The sequence below is a fragment of the Callionymus lyra genome, chromosome 8, assembly GCF_982586985.1.
Source record: "Callionymus lyra chromosome 8, fCalLyr1.hap1.1, whole genome shotgun sequence".
Taxonomy (NCBI): Eukaryota; Metazoa; Chordata; class Actinopteri; order Syngnathiformes; family Callionymidae; genus Callionymus; species Callionymus lyra.
In genome coordinates this window covers 6533617-6551438 of record NC_141825.1, presented here as the reverse complement: position 1 = coordinate 6551438, position 17822 = coordinate 6533617, and the positions used below count along the sequence as shown (strand labels likewise).

Below are 17822 nucleotides of genomic sequence, written 5' to 3'. Positions count from 1 at the left end.
ACGGAAGGGGTCTCAAGCGGGCGGGGGTTGACAAGAGGACCATCACTATTTCTGCATATTTCTATTTTTTTCGGCTCTTGCTGCGACAACATGATGTACGGCAAGAACTGATAGTGTGTGTATGATAGTAATTATGGGAAGTTTCTCCATTATGGAAATATCAGTGACATTGGAACGTTGAAACTTTAATTGTCTTTTATTGAAATGTTGCAGGTTTGAATTCTTTATCTGAATAATTGAATTCAATCAATTGTATATGGAAAATGTAATAATAATTTAAATAATATTTTCAAAATAAAGAATACACATAGAGTTTGATATTTTAATTCCAATTAATTGAAAATAAGTTTTCTGAATTTAACATTTGACTTGTACAAGTTGTTCCAGACTAATCCAATCGATCAGCCTCGCTCTCACTTTTAAATTCACATCAAGTTGTTAGACGACCGTTGGTTGTGAAAACTAAATCTCACCGTTGCTTTGGAATCTGTCACGATGAATTGACGAGGCAGTTTTTTTTCTACGTCGTCACGTGATCGTACGTGTGTCGTATGATTGGCCAAAGGTTCCATCAAGTAGCTCAGTACTCATTTGGTGCTGTCTGGTGATACGATCATACGTACATGTTAATGTGGATTTTAAAAAGCTCCCAATTTAAGAAATATTGAATTTAGACATTTTATATTTGAATGATTTTGGAGAAAAAAATATTATTTTTTTAAAGAAAATATTCAGATTTATTCATTTAATTATTTAAAAAATACTAATTCAACCTTTCAATATAGAAAAAATGATTATTCAATAAAACAAATTCTGCCTTTAATATATATATATATTTTTTTAATTATATAAATTATTTAAATAAACAACAGTGTTTCAATAAAAATAAAAATAAATCAACATTTATTATAAATAAATTCAACCATTCTTATGTCACTGATGAACTTCAGACGCAGCAGCAACATCTCACTTCATCAGACGCACAACATCAACATCATTAACACAAGAAGCTGAGACTTGTTAGCAAGGTGCTAATTGCTCTGATTGAAATCTTGAAATAAACCACAGGAGCAAAAGTTTAATCGGGATAAGATGAACACGTCGACCCCAGTAAGAGAACATGTCAACAATATAATGTGATTTAACGAGTATAGCTGAACGATTATTGGAAAAATATATAATTGCGATTATTTTCAGAAATATTGCAATTGCGATTTTTTTATGCAATTATTTTTTCAATGTCCTCTTTTTTATGCATTTTTTAAAATCTGATACACTAAATGATTAACTTTACATTAAAATGTATTTCTCTTTGATTCTCAAGATAAAATGATTAAGTGATTTTTATGATAAAGGCAAATTAAGCAAACCTTACAATAAAGAGGGTTTAATTCAAAATTGAGTTACTCTAATTACACTTGTTACACACACACATTACATATTCACTGCTAATATAAGAAAACTACTGTAAAAACTTGTGATGTAAACATTTATATTTATGAGTCAATAATCAATCATACAAACTTCAGTAAAGAAAAGTGAAAACATTAGTCAGTCATTCTTCCTTTTCTTACTGCATATTTCTGCAGAGTTGTGTTTAAGTGCATTTCCTGTCATACACAATAATATATTATTATTTACACAATTTGAATTGTGTGATTGCACAAGGTAACTTTGATGAGCACATATATGACATGACACAATTATTTAGTCTGTGATAAATTTGGAGCTTTTAAAATAAACTAACTTTTTTTTAATACGATCATCAACGCAAACAAACAACAACGGAGCTCACGTTATTTTTTCCTCTAAACTAAAACGGACATGTTGGCCAACAAAAACTTTCCATGGAACGTCTTATAGTTACCTTGATTGTAACCAGCAGAATGTACAGACACAATAAATTATTTTCCTCTTATCTTTTATAAATTAAGACTTGAAGAGAACCTATGTCACCGTCTTATAAATAAAGTTGTGTATTTTGAAATACACAAATGCGCACAAGCTTATATCACAGATCGTTTTTCACGCTATAATCTTATCCCAATGTAGTTGCCGTAAAAACATGGAGGATCTAAATATGTCACTGCGCATTCCTTCCCAGATCCATGAGTATTGACATGAGCATGTTTCTCCACTTCCTCCTCCTCAGACGCTGCAGGTGCTGGTTCAGGGCGAAGGCCCGGACGTGACGCCCGTAAAGGTGCTGAACTGCGACACCGTCTCGCAGGTGAAGGAGAAGATCATCGAACAGGTCTACAGGAACCAGCCCTACTCGCAGAGACCCAAAGTGGATAGCGTCACCCTGGGTAGGCCATTTCTCAAGGTCAAAAGGTCACCGTCAAGACAAAGCTTCTCTTGCTAATTTAGATCAACCTTGATAAAAGTCATTTAGTCTCTCCGTGTTAATCTGTTAATTACTCATCTATGATACTAGTTTAATCTTTTAAAACTCGTTCTGTCTCTTCATGGACGTGTCTCATCCACTAATCCATCCATTCATTATTGTCAGACGCACCTTTGATCAACATTTAGAAATGATATCGCATTAATCGCAAGGTATCAAATCTCATCAGCGACAGGACTTAACGACGGGGAATTTATGAGATGATCACAGCGTCGGCTAATTCTCTCCTCGCCACGTCGTAATAAAAGCCAAACAAAGTTTTCCTCGCCACCGTCGCCGGAATCCTCGGGGAGCGACTTGAAAGGCTAAAAGCTCTAAAGACATTTTGTCGACATCAAAGGCGTTTTTTTATTCCCACGCAGTGCGTCGATCTCGCTCCTTTATGCATGTTAGATGAGCAGCAATCTGTCCTCCTTCATGGTGAATCACAGAGACGCTCGCCGGCTGCCGCCGCGGCGAATAAAAGACAAGACGCCGAACGAAGATCTGAAGATGATGTCGCACTTTTCAGCAAAACGAAACCGCCTGTCCTTCGTCTCGCGGTTTGATATCAGATGAATGAAAGATGAATCATTCCTTCTGGTGTCAGAAGTCACTTCTCTGTGCTTGTTGTTCTTACTAATAGGAACATATTTTGACTTATTATTGATGGAACATCAGCAGAAGACTTGTTTGCCGTCTTAACTACATCCACGGCAAGAATTTCATCACTCTGATTTGTTAAGCTGCTCCAGCTTTACTCGGTCATTTATGTATTAAATCTGAAGGAAAGTTTGGTCGTAGAAGTAATTTGTTTGTCTCAAACTCAAAGTATATTCATGTTCATGTTGATGACTTATAAAGAAGTCAGTGTTTTAGATAAAATAGGAACAGAGCTTATTGATGACTGACATGGATGGATGGGAAAGATAAGATTGAATGGATAGGATAGGATAAGATGGATGGAATAGGATTGGATGTATAGGATTGGATTGGATGGATGGATGGGATAGGATGGGATGTATAGGATTGGATTGGATTGGATTGGGATGGATGGAATAGGATTGGATGGATAAAATAGACAGCATAGAAAGATAGATAAGATAGAAAGATAAGATTGGATAGGATAGGATAGGATATGATATGATATGATATGATATGATATGATATGATATGATATGATATGATTGGATTGAATGGATGGATGGATGGATGGGATACGATGGATGGAATACGATTGGATCGATGGATAAGATAGACCGCATAGAAAGATAGACAAGACAGAAAGATAAGATAGAAAGATAAGATTGGATGGATGGATGGATGGAATAGGATTGGATGGATAAATATTATCGACAGCATAGAAAGATAGATAAGATAGAAAGATAAGATTGGATGGATTGATATTTTTGCACAGTTTCTTGTGGGTTTTTAAGTGCATTTCTTGTCATACACAATAATATATTATCATTTACACAAATTGTGTGATTGCATAAGGTAACTCTGACACAGACACGCCGGCAGAGACGACACACACACGTGTCGAAACTAACAGGTAGTTAGTATTGATTGAGATATTGTCTTAACACATCTGTCCATCTGAATGATCTCCAATCTTCTTCCCTTCAACATTTTGTTCTGGTTATCGGAATCATTTTTATAACTTTCTCTAAACATCTCTACCATTGCTTGACTTTTACCTGACACCTTTGTTTATCACAAAATAAACATGCATCTATGTGAATGTATCCCAAGTTTGACATCACAATAATCAAGAGAAGAAACTTCTTCACATATGCTTCAATAATCATTCACTGTCAAGTTTTAAATGTGAGCACAACCTGATGTTCACCTTCTGTCTAATGTTCCAGAATATAAACCAAAGATACAGGTTTGCTCTTTAAAAAGTCGTTCACAGTTTATATAAAACCTAATCAAAAGTTTTTTTTCCAGACAAATTAGTCAGTCAGTGAATGTATGAGTCTATGAAAGCAAGTCCTGCCAGTAACAGTGTTGACATTTCCAGGTTAATAAGATTCCAGCTAATTGGTTATTGTGAGCGTTTCTTCACGTTGTCCCCCCCCCCTCCCGACAGAATGGCGACCTGGCTCCACGGGTCAGATCCTGTCGGACCTGGACCTGACCTCGCAGAAAGAAGGCCGGTGGAGGCGCATCAACACTCTGGCGCACTACAACGTGAGTTGAGATTCTAAACCATCGATTCCTGGTCGATGCTGTTTTCATTGTCTGAGAACTCAATACAAGGACTCCTCCTCCTCCTCCTCCTCCTCCTCCCATCCTTTACAACCTCTCCACTCCTTTCTCCCCCCCCCCCTCCATTTTAATCTTTTTAGAGTCGCAATATTGCACTTTTCTCAGAAATGTGAGTGCGCTGGTGACAAATGCCAGCAATCTACAAAGGTCAAATAAACAAGATATACGAGAGCATGAGTTTCTAACGCTCCCAGAATGCCCTGAGACTTGATATGCATGTGTGTGTTTGCTCTTATGATTTATGAAGACATTTCATTAGCGGCTGCACCAGTGGCTGCTGCGGCTCACATGGACATAAGTCAAGAATTTTTGGTTTGTTTGTCCAACAGTAGATTTTTTCTTTGGTTGCAATTTATGAGAATATTTTAATTAAAGGGTTGGAGTCAAATGTTGATTTGTGAGATTTATGAAACGCTTTGTGTCACAGAGCAGAATGTGTGTATGTGCATGTGTGTTGTTTAGCTTTAGAACACATGTGTCAATTAAAGTTTTTTTGTATTGCATAAACACTGAAATCAAAAGTCGTACACAATCATAAAAACCTTACACTTGAGGAGCAAAACTCTGCACAATATTAACACAACTATATACACAATGTCAGCTTCACACTTTTTATAAATGACTGCACACAGTCAATTTTTATAAAGTAGTGTGTAGTTTTAACAAGAGTGTTTCATCTTGCAAAGGATGTGAGTTGTTCTGATAATTGTGTGTAGCTGGGCCCTTCAAAATCGTGCTCAAGCAATTGAACAAAACTGTAATGATAACGATACAACTTAGATTGTGGGACATGTTGTCCCCTTGTCGGATTGAGATTGACATCCTTGCTTTAAACAAATGGTTTAATTGTTGTTATTTAATTTCTTATAACCCTTTTATAGCTTTTTACTTTACATTTATGTTTGCCTTTTCTTTGTGTGTCGACCCTGAACATATCCTAATGATAAACATTAATAGAAGAAAATCCTTTGACAATTTAATTCATATTAAAAGCTTATCTGCTTAAGAATAAGTATGTATTAAACCAAAAAATATGTTTGAACTTATTTTCATAATTTAAAAAAAATTATATATAATTTATAAACTATATATCAATACAAATGTTGGTTTCCTCATGAAAACCTGCCCCTTGAAGCCACGATGCAGGAAAAGGTGATTTCGTTGAAAAACTCTACTTGGTTTTATCACCTGATTTACACAAGTCTGTTCTTCAGCTGCTGCTCGTATCTTCACTTGCTCAGATCCACGTGGTCTCTGGAGTCTCTATAAACAATTGTTGCCACAAACTGCTTCACAAATTAAGTTTTTATCGATCGATAAGATAATTAAAACACACATATACAGTATATCTTAAAATGCTAGCACTTGCTTCAGCAGAAGTTAAGTCACTCTGCATCAGGGCGACTTCTCCAGATGATTACACGCGGCGGTCAGATCTTGATGGTCACAAAACGCTCTAAATCTCCTCGTGTCTGTTATCGATCTCCGTCGTAAAGGTCGCTCACAAATTCTATCTGGTGGCTTCACTCCCCTCCGGGGTCTTCGCCTCTTCTCGCTCTTTCATCAAACCCTCCGCCGTGTTTGTGGGAGCCGGTGACTCTGCAGCTGCCACCGGGCCGGCTAATCACAGCGTTGGCGCGCTCGATAATGGGTGGGCGGGCGGCGGAGCGGGCGGTAAATACTCCACAGTAAAGAGCGACGGCCGGTGTCCACTCACCGGGGATTGATCACGAATGAGTTCAGAGACCCATGACCTGCGATGACAGCGGCTCCAGTTTATGTGTCTAAATGCAAGTGTGTGATTGACAGGTGCGTGACAATGCCACGCTGGTTCTGTCCCGGGTCCAGCACACTCAGCAGAACTTCTACCAGAATCAGGAAAACCACGAGGAGCGTAAGTCCCACTAAATCTTCTTTTTTGCAGAATTTCAGTAACTTTTAATGGCATTATATTTTTCTTGATTTAATTTGTTTTTACAGACATAAACAACGTATATATCTTCATTCAATTATTATTATATATTTTGTTTAATCATTCCAGATGTTTTTAGATTAAATTTATTTAAAATTTACTTTAATGCAATATTAAAAGTCTCTGAAAAGGAGCACAATACATTTCAGGATCTTAAAAAATAGTTTAAAACTTAACTTGATAAAAATATTTTTTAAATCTATTTGTTTTTTTAAATGCATTTTCTTTTATTTTTCCTTTAGAAAACATGTTTTTGGGACTTATTTTTGCTACAATATTTATGGGCCAAATAAGATTGGATAAGATATTCCTTCATTCATCCAATAGTCCAGCTGAACATTCACCAAGAAGAATAACTATACAGTACACACTTTATAAAACAATAATTAATAAATCATAATAACGTTCAAAAACAATAATTAACAGTATTAAACCTGCAAAAAAGTATATCTTGGCTAATTTATGGAAGAATATTCCCAAATTATATTGCAATTTTACTTCATCAAAACGAAAAGTTTTTTTTTCTATTATAGTAATAATAAAAAGAAACGTATGTATATATATATTTTTAGTTTTCTCTGATACAATGTGTCGAAGAACTACAGTAACAGGAAGAGGACGTGTGGTTGGCTATTTAAACTGTGATATTCCACCACACCAGCAGGGGTCAGTGTCTCCATCTTGACGCATTTTAAATAAAAGCTGCGCTCACCAGGTAACGCGCTGCTGGAAGATGACAAAGTGTTTCATCTGGTGCGCCCGGCCGATGAGCTGGACGAGATCAAGTCCAAACGAGGAAGCATCAAAGACAAGTCCATGACCAAAGCCATCACCGAGATCTATCTGACCCGACTGCTGTCAGTCAAGGTAAGGATCACCACGTGTGTGTGTGTGTGTGTGTGTGTGTGTGTGTGTGTGTGTGTCCTCACACTGTCCACCTCCTCTCTCAGGGGACGCTGCAACAGTTCGTGGACGACTTCTTCCGCAGCGTGCTGTGCTCCGGCGCGGTGGTGCCCCCTGCTGTCAAGTACTTCTTCGACTTCCTGGACGAGCAGGCGCTGAAGCACCACAACGTGGACGAGGAGACCATCCACATCTGGAAGACCAACAGGTGCGATCTCCTTCTGAGATGGTCCAAGGACCTGTTGAGATGCTCAGAGCTGGACCTTTAAAGTGACAGTTCATACTTCACTCCTACAAATACAAGTCACTCAGTGGTGACCCCTGATCTAGATGGAGCCAGTTCTTCAGATCTGCTTAGTTCAACTCCACACTATTCTTTATGTCACTCCAAGGACCATCAAGACATTCAAAACCCTTTAACCACGATGAGATGTTGATTTAAGAAGCGGTCAAATCTTGTTGAGGATAAAGAGAAGTTGCCTTCAGAAGACGTGAATGAAAGTTGTATTAAGTAGTAAACAACTAATACAAAGTGTGAAAATGGAAAATTGTTTGTTAGCGTCAGAAACATCATCATAAGTTTTATATTTTTACTCAAATAAACGCCTCAGAAATACCGTTTCTTCAGACAATAAGGCTGATTATAGGCTGATTCCAATTTCATCTCCTTCCTTTCAAGAGTTATAGACAAAAATATTTGTTCATTTTAATGAAGTGACTGGAGATCGGTTGTCTTCATTTTCATCTTCTTCCAAAAAGACACTTTAAAACATCCAAATACCTCCATACTGCTCGTCTGTGACATCCATCTTGGACTGACGCCTCAATGAAAAGAATAGTTAAAAAAAAACTTAAATAATTCCATATTTTAAGGCATCTAATTCTCATATTCCAACTCTGCTGACATGTTTAAAATGTTCTTCTCTCCAAGATGCAGTAAGTCCCTCATCATGACCATGTTTTCAACTTATTACTTTATAAAGTTGCTCTGAAATCTGGGCGAACGAGAGGTTACGAGAGTCCATTATGATGTAATTATGGCTTCACTCCTCCAGCCAGTTGTAATCACACCCCGCTTTGTTTATACAACGAGTCCCTTGGAGGCAGAGACTTCTGGGATTGATCACAAACCTCTGTGTTTGACCAATCGCAGCAGAGTGGGTGTGGTTATGGTCAACAAGATTTCATCTCCAGAACGACAGTGGGCGAAGCTTAAGATCATTTTCTAATGTCAATACTTCAATGAAAAGAGAGTTTTGTACAAACGCACACTGATGATACAATAGAGTCACACATCACAACAACACACACATATAGGTTGAACTTTAACCCTCATAAAGTATTCGTCTCTCACTCAAAAGGTAGCCAAAGTTCTGGTTCTCAACGGCGGTTTGATGGAAGTCGTAGAAAAGTCTTTAGAGATGTTCGTGGAAACGTCTGAGGTGAATCTGAATTCACAACAGCATCTTTCTCCGCCTGCAATTGCGATGCAGCGTCTCCCATGTGACATTTAGGTGCATACATTAGTGCCGCGTCGATTCCGGCGTCCGTGTCCTACACGTCCCCGTGATTGACAGTTTGCCGGCGAGAGAGGTGGATGGATGATCCATTTAATTACCAATCTCAGATCCGCCCCGCGAACCGGATCTGGCTGCCGTGTTCATACCAATGAAATGCAGCCGAAGAACAAACAAACATGGTAATTACTTCCCAGGCTAATTTAATTCTGCCACTGAAGCAATGTTGCTATTTCGGTGCAGCTATTGTTCTGCGACTGCGGCGCCCTCTCGAGACCCTTCCACACCGCAATGAACGTTCCGGCGCCTGCTCTCTCCGAGACTCGCGCCGATGAGAACCAAAACTTATTCCCGCTGATTTGCTTTTTGCATGCTTCAGTGTAGCGCTCAGAGCGCCAGTGATCACTAAGATTGTGTTTGTGTAGCTAACGTCCCGAAAGGTTTCAAAGACTCAAGTCGTGGATTCTTAATTAAAATCTTCTTTTTTTCTTCTCCAGCCTCCCTCTAAGGTTCTGGGTCAACATCCTGAAGAACCCGCACTTCATCTTTGATGTCCACGTGACGGAGGTAGTGGACGCGTCGCTGTCGGTCATCGCTCAGACCTTCATGGACGCCTGCACCAAGAGCGAGCACAAACTCAGCCGGGTGAGTGACCCGGTGACGCCGGAGGGTCTCAAAAGTTCAACTTGACTCCAACACTCGGGAAAATATTTGATAGTTAAAACCATTTTCAATACTGTAAGGATAAAAAAGAAAGATGTGCAAATGAAAATAAACAAATGAAAATTAAAAACCTCTGTTACAACAGAACCGTAGTTAAATATTTATGATAAAAAATAAACTGCAACTATAATAACAAGTTTCAGGTCTGATGTAGTTCTAAAAAATAAAAAATAAAAATAACATTAAGGACAATATTTTGAGGTTGTATGTGTATCTAAATAATAGCCGTTTCTGTTTGTGATGTCCTAGATGGCGATTAAAAGGCGATAAATCATAGTTAGTTAGTTGGCGTCTTTAAGTTTTATTACATGTTGAAAGTCTTTATACAAAGAAACTGCTTTAATTCCAGATCCAGTCTCTATGGTTTAAACTCATTCACAGGTTTTTTAGCATATTCTTTTAATATTTAGCATTAGCATTAGCTTTAGCAATAGCATCTAAATTAGCATTTGAGTATTGTTTGGTTTTAACTCTAAAGTCTCGAACCAACGACTAGAACTGGAACGGAATATTATTCTCATTGAAAGTAAAATCAAGAAACCAAATTCAACAATATAATTCCAATTAATGATCGTTTACAGTCGTTTTTTTTACCTCCACATAACAAAGAATGAGGTTCAGATGTATTTGTGTCTTAGCAACTGTGGATTTTGTAAATGGATTATTATAACTAATGAAATGCATTAGCCAAAATAAATCACTCAAAAAATATTCTGAAAGTGTTAATTTGATCATTAAATAAACATGACGTACTTTCAGGATTTTTATGCATTTACAAGATTTATCGGAGCAGTTTAATGTTTCTTTGGTAGTTGAATGACCAGAGGGTTCACTTTGAGATGAAATGTTTTGAGGTGAATATTGAAGTTGAGAATAGTTCCAGGACTGGGTACGAAACCTTGGTTCTTCTGCAGTAACGAGTCCTGTAACAAGTTCTGTCTTTCAGTGACAAGTTTCAGTACCTAGTCGTCATCAAAACTTAGGAAAAAATAGTCTCATTTTTCGTAAAAAAAAAAAAAGAGCTCAGATTCAAAATGTAACAAAGTATTTGAATTTAGATTTAAGATTTGTACTGTATGTAATGTTGTTTTATTTTTGTTTGAATGTAGTTTGCCGGTCTTCAGATGAATCCTCACGTGATTAAGGTTTTTTTATAAAGACAAAATACTAATATAGGTACATTATATTTATCCCTTAATGTATGGCTATAACAGAAGTCAGGTGATTATGTAGTTACATACTTGGCGAAAAGCGCTATATAAATACAAATTACTTACTTACTTCATCATATCATAACCAAATGAACAGTAGGAAGTAAAACTTGGCACTGAAATACGAAGAATGTTTCAATACTCTTGTACTACTGAAGCACTTCGTTCGGTGCCACAAAACAAACGCTTCACTTCTCAACCTCATTCTCATGTGTTGCGTATGAAAGCTGTTGACTTGCCGATCAGTGGTTTGAGAGGTTTGTTTCCCATTTGTACACAAGAGCCTGACCAGGCTAATCGAAGCACTCACGAGCTCCCTGGTGTCTCCTCTGTCTCCCCAGGACTCGCCCAGCAACAAACTACTCTATGCAAAGGAGATCTCCACTTACAAGAAGATGGTGGACGAGTGAGTCGATACTTGTGTCGAGATCCTCTGCTCTGATGATCAACCACCCCCCCCCACCGTGTGTTTCAGCTACTACAAGGGCATCCGGCAGATGGTCTCCGTGAGCGACCAGGACATGAACACCCATCTGGCCGAAGTGTCTCGGGTGAGTTCGGTGAATGAAAGTTGTCGTCGATCATCTCCTGCTCATTGTGCGTCTGCAGTCTCACACAGACAAGCTGAACACCACCGTGGCTCTGCACCAGCTCTACCAGTACGCCAGCAAGTACTACGACGGGGTGAGTTTTTTGGCCCTGTCGCCCCCCGGAGGCCTCCTGAACGCACTACTGCCCCCCCGTGATATTGCTTTGCCTCCTCCGCCCTCCCTCGCTCCGCTCCCGACACGCAGCACCAGCGATAGTATGAAAATTTAATTGAAAGCCTTTCTGGGGGACGTGAGTTGGAAAATTGCTCCGGAATTGATTCGCGCGAGCGTCCAGCGGCCACTCCGGGTCACGGAGGGAAGGAGATAAAGGAATCCTGATGAAGAAGCCGAGCAAACAAACAAACTTGCCCGTTTCCCCTCACGAACAAAAACAATAGCCCATTGATCGCGGCTCGTCCACAACAACAGGAAGTCAGACTCAACAGTGTAAATAACAGAAGTTCATAACAGAGTTGTCATCAAACAACCCAGTGATGGAGAGATGCCTTCCAGTCTGAAGTTTTCATCCATGTTTAAGGCTTTCTCTCATGAGATGAAAGTTTGAACTCGTGATTCTGAGGTTTTTCCTCTACTAATGTTAGGTTTTCCTTGTTATCGTGAGGTTTTAACTGTTGAATTGAAGGTTTTTGTGAGGTTTTAACCATTGAATTGAAGGTTTTTGTGAGGTTTTAACCATTGAATTGAAGGTTAGCGTGAGGTTTTAACCCTTGAATTGAAGGTTTTAACCCTTGAATTGAAGGTTAGTGTGAGGTTTTAACCGTTGAATTTAAGGTTAGTGTGAGGTTTTCATTAGCGTTCAAGGTTTTTACCAATCGGAGGAAAGTTTTAACATTTAATTCTGAGCTTTTCACCTTTGGATGTCAGGTTGTCATGAGTGTACAAGGGTTTCACCCATTGGTTGAAAGTCTTAACTTTTTTTAACCTCTAATGGGAAGTTCTCACCTTTGAATCTGTGGTTTTGTCCTGATAATGTGAGATTTTCATGGGTGTTCAAGGTTTTCACTTTTGAGATGAAAGTTTGAACTCGAGATTCTGAGGTTTTCCTCTACTAATAAAAGGTTTTCAACTTTTAATGTTAGGGTTTGGCACTGAAATACGAAGAATGTTTCAATATTCTTGTAGTACTGAAGCATTTCGGTCGGTGCCACAAAACAAACGCTTAAACTGGGTATAAAAGCTGTTAATATAACTTTTACATTAAAGGTTTTGGTTTTTCATAGTAGGAGTTTTTTTTATTAGCGTTCAAGGTTTTTACCAATGAAGGGAAAGTTTGAACATAATTGTGTGGTTTTCACCTTTGGCTACAATGTTGTCATGAGTGTTCAAGGATTTCACCCATGAGTTGAAAAGTTTTCACTCGTGACATTTTTACTTCTCAGGTTTTTGACTTCAAATGCAAGGTTCTTGACAGCATATGTGAGGTTTTCACCTTTGAATGTGAGATTCTGCCCTTGATTTAAGGTTTTCACTGTTGTGTTGGAGGTCTATATCTGTTAGCTTGTGATTTCAAGGTTTTCACAGATCATTTTAACCAGTTTGTGAGAAAGTTTTTACCCATTAGTGTGAGGTTTTCACTTGTGCGTTAGATACTTTGATCTCTGTGTGTGTTTGATTAATCATTAATTCATCTGTGTTGGAAGCCTTTATAGATGAAAACATGATTTCACATGATCAGATGAGAAGGTTGTCAAAATGATGTGTGAGAGCTTTTCATCAGTTTCTGAGGCATATTCACGTTTTCTGGCAGGATTCAAACTGAAAGATTGTCACAATCATCTGTGGTATTATCACATTAAGTCGGATGTTTTCATGTCTTTGAATTATTTTTACTCGTAAGAGGTTTTCTTACGATCTTAAAATTTCAAACCACCTTTGACTTTTTGGAGACGGACAGCAACGACTGACACGAGCGATTGCGTCTCTTCCTAAACCTTCTCTCGCCCTCGTCTCACCGTCCGTCCTTCTCCTCAGATCATCGCCTCCCTGGAGGAAGACCCGGCGGCGCAGAGTAAACAGCTGACCCTGCGGCTGCAGCAGATCGCCGCCGCGCTGGAGAAGAAAGTCACCGTTCTCTAACCCTGAGACGGCGGCGACGTGGTGCGGAGGGTCCTGCCAGCGACCTCAACGACCCAACGTGGTTCAGGACCAAGACTGGAGTCTGTGGCCTCGGGGGAACAATATTCAGTAGAGTATCAGGGACCGTTGGAGTTGATCGCCTTAAAGCTCACTTGCCAAACCCCCTTAAAAAAGGTCTGCGCTCAAGCCTCACCGCTCCCATCATGCATTGCAGGGGAGGTAAGCCCACCCGTGGGAAACTGCTGTGGATCATCAGATGTTGACTTATATTTCTGTTTCCAAAAGATCCTTTATGTATTTTTTTATCGTGATGTCTTGACGCCAAAAGCTTTATAAGGAAGACAGTGTGTGTTTATAACGGACGGTGTTTGTTGTCATCGAGCAACGTGTGCGTGCGAGAGTGAGTGAGTCCGTGACGGGTTGTGTTACGCGCACAAGGACGGCCGCTGTCAGGCTCGGATGAACAACGTCTTTGTTGTTTTAAGCCCATTGCGTAGCTCTCCCATCCTGCAACAAGGTGGCGCTCACACTCTTAAGTGTTAACTCCATTTGACGAGCTTTTCATTTCTCCAATTTGGTCTCAATGAAACAAAACCATTGATCTTTAATCAATTCGTAGTGATTGGCTGGTTTTATTGAAGCTCCTCCCCCTTATAATACCACGTTTATACAACATGAGGGCGACAAAAGTTTTAAAAAAAAGATCCGCACAACAACGATAACCCAGTTAAAATTGCTGGAACTACTGTTTTTTTGTGATGTTAGCTTAGCAGTGTGAACGCAGTCTGTTGTGATTCCAGATTAGCACAGTCGGCCTCCCTTTATTGTACAGATACATTCCTCTTCTACTCAAGCACAGAAGAACATTTCCTTTAAAGTTTTACGATTTTTAATCTTCAGTTTCCTGATTTTTTTTATTTTTGTTCTCAGCTGAAGCATCCGGACTTTTAAGGAATCGCTCATATTTGCGCCGCAATAGCAACAGGTGTCGTGATCATGAACACGGTCTTGAATGGTAGCATTTCAGCAATACGTCAGATTTTTACCCTGTTTTTTTTCGCGTTTTTTTTTTTCGCTTTTTACTAAATATCTGCCTCTGAAGTTCAAATTAGCCGATCGCTAACGTGAACAACGAGCTAGTGGCTGCTACTAGTGCTGACTTCACGCTACAAGACTCTGAAGATCACGATGCCGTCGGAACAACTCGTCTCGGAGCCGAGGTTTTTAAAGGAGCTGTAGCGCCCTCTATCTGTGGATTGCTCAGTTAGCTAAGAGCCGGCGATGGCGTGTGTCGGCTGGTCGATGTTTTAAAGTAAGAATTGTATTCACTTCCTCCGTAGAGTTGCGTTACACCGGGACGTCTTAAATTCAAAATGATCACTGACCGACTTTTTACACTTATGTTTTAAGATTATACTTTATTGTTGGGGGGGTATTTTGTGTGGAATCATTTGACAAACTAACAACGTTATTACGGTACTTTTCATTGACGGCTATTTCACGATGTATATATACGAGTTAGCCATTGTTCCTTTGTAGGGATCCACCCATCAGATACCGGTATCGGGACCGTAAAAGTCGGATCGGTGCATCGTGTCCAAGACTGTTCCTAGTATTTACAACAAATGAGCTCTTGTCATGCCTTGAAATTTCGAAAGTACAATCGTGATCTAATTTGATTTTGAGTGACGATCAAGCACCTTTAGTCCTAATGGTCACATGACCTTTTATAACCAATCAGATAAGATACAAAGTTTAAAACTATGCTACTAGCAACAGTGGTTCAGCTAAAGAAGGCAACGTGGTACGACTGCACAATATAGTCACTTTCATTTTTAGTTGCCCATCAAGCTAAGATTCTATTAGCATGTTCCATCAGGTGGTGCCTCAGGAAGTCTCAGACCATCTCACCTGTCCTCGTTCATCCGTGGACCTCATTGGTCGTCTATCTCGATCTCAATCTCTCGGTCCAAACACTCTCCACCTCTGACTCTTCCAACTCCACTCCCTGTCTCTTCGGAACCCTCCGCTGAACCTGCTGCTAGCTCAACCGCTAGCTGCGTCAAATGAGTCGTGCAGGGTGAAGTCAGCATTACCGAAGAGAATCGCGTGACGTTCCAGGATGTCAATCATGTAAATAACTGTTGCGATACATTAAATATTGAGGAGGAAGTCGACAAATCTATTGTGATGTTTAGAATTCCATCGAGGAAAGAGAAGCGCGACAGATGAAACAAGACTTTCTTGGTAGGGGGGGTAGGGCTGCACGATATTGGAAATTAGTGCGATATTCATTATTTGGTGTCTTGAATTGGGATATCAATATTATTAGGATATTATTTTATTTCACCTAAAAATGTAGCCGCACACGGCCGCAATAATGTATGGAAGGTCAGGGGGTTTAGAGAAGGAAAAGAACGCGATATTTCCCTTTCGTTTATTATTACATAAGTTAGTCTTACTTGTGTATATTTACTGAGCCGCGCTAAGTCAGCGCGCTAGCAATATGCGTTGCCATAGCAACCGAGGCTAACAAGCTGCTGACAGACAGACCGAGACGCCAAAAACAACGAGACATAGAAGTACAAATTGACAACTTTACAGAACGTGACACTGATTGGTCAAAGATCGCATTTAAGAAATGCTTGATTTATACTATAAAAAAACATAAATTATCGCACATGTTTTTGATATCTATATCGCACGTGCCGATATCGCGATGTCGATATTGTGTCGATGTATATCGTGCAGCCCTGGTGGGGGGCGTGAAAGCAGCTTTTGATCACTACTCTGTTGATGCGAAGCGTCGACCGGATGCAAAAGCTTCTTCGAGAGCCTTTTCTTTGAGCCACAACGTGCCTTACGGAGGAGGAGGAGGAGCTGAAACGTAGATCGGGTTTCAACGATTATCTAAAGACGATAGTGCGTTAGACACAGCAATGTATTTGGTGACTTTTTTTATTTCGTCCGTGTGCTGTCTAAAAAACCGCGATAGATGCTGCCGCCACGTTCCGACGGGCTGAAAATCATTTCCGTACGATTTTACTTTCTGGTTGCGATTCGTGCTTTTTTTATTTTATTTCGTGTGTCTGTGGTGTGTGCTTCATAGGTATTTGGCCGCCGATAAAAACGCCAAACTTAATCAATGTCAAAACGATGGCGGATGTGAGTCGGGGGGAGGTTTGGCCGTCGACGATGTCCGACATTCCTTAAGGATAAAAAATATTCCGTAGACTGAATATAGCAGGAACTTGTTCCGATGTTGTTGATTTTCTTTCCCTCTGCTATTTCAAGGTGTGTACGATAAATGAACTATAATCGACAAATGTTTCTTACTGCTGTGCAGTTATTATTTTTATTTCTCTATATGATATAAATCTTTGTAACAAATGTTGAATTACTGTATTCTGACTGTGTACTCCTATGCATCCAGTCCTGGAACAAAAGAAGAAGAAAAAGAAAATTGTTGTCCATTTTTTTGTTTCCATGCAGAAAAAATAACTACATTCTACAGTACAAGTCATTCTTTGTAGCATCTGGATTAGGGTTTAGCAATACACTAATCTCAAATATATACCATAATATTACAATATACAGTTTCGTAGCGGTTTTAAGGGACAATCACTTCCGCTTCCGGTGAGCCTTTGATCGGCTGCTTGAACGTGAGCTCCTGCAATAATTGCCCAAAACAGTCGTTTTAACGACTACTTGTCCGGATATTATGCTCATATCACTAAAGATATATAGACATATAGACTTAGACTTAGTGCAGTCTAAGTCTAAGTCTAAGTCTATATGTCTCAAGCATCTCGAATCTATGATCGTGATGCTCTTTTCAACATCAGAGAGTCGATGGAGGATTATAACCGCGACCGTTACCAACGTCCGGTGAATTTGTTTCCGGCTCCGCTTCTCATCGACTCGGACTCTGTGGAATATCGTTTGATCTCTCGGGTACCGGGCGATTTCCACAAGCGATCGAGTCGGTCTGGAGTTCAGATCAGGATGAGACGCGCAGTCGCGATCGCTCGGAACAACTCTGACGTCATTGGACGTCATCGATGTTTGATCGACGTTCCTCTCGCTGAAGAGCTTGACGACACATCAGCGCTGGCGTCTGTCCAGACCTCAACGAAAGGTGGTAAGATT

General features: G+C 39.6%; 1 protein-coding gene across 3 annotated transcripts in view; it reads left to right on the top strand.

Annotated features, from left to right (window-relative positions):
- Positions 1-17136, top strand: part of plxnb2b (plexin b2b) — a 161823-nt gene extending 144687 nt beyond the window's left edge. For all 3 annotated transcript variants that reach the window (XM_087797497.1, XM_087797496.1, XM_087797495.1), the window contains 10 exons: positions 2153-2309; positions 4482-4582; positions 6470-6554; positions 7348-7499; positions 7583-7743; positions 9550-9697; positions 11328-11392; positions 11462-11537; positions 11596-11670; positions 13569-17136. In XM_087797497.1, the coding sequence (XP_087653623.1) occupies positions 2153-2309; positions 4482-4582; positions 6470-6554; positions 7348-7499; positions 7583-7743; positions 9550-9697; positions 11328-11392; positions 11462-11537; positions 11596-11670; positions 13569-13673 (1125 nt within the window). In that variant the 3' untranslated portion in view covers positions 13674-17136. The remainder of the gene's footprint in view (positions 1-2152; positions 2310-4481; positions 4583-6469; positions 6555-7347; positions 7500-7582; positions 7744-9549; positions 9698-11327; positions 11393-11461; positions 11538-11595; positions 11671-13568) is intronic.
- Positions 17137-17822: the final 686 nt, after the last annotated feature.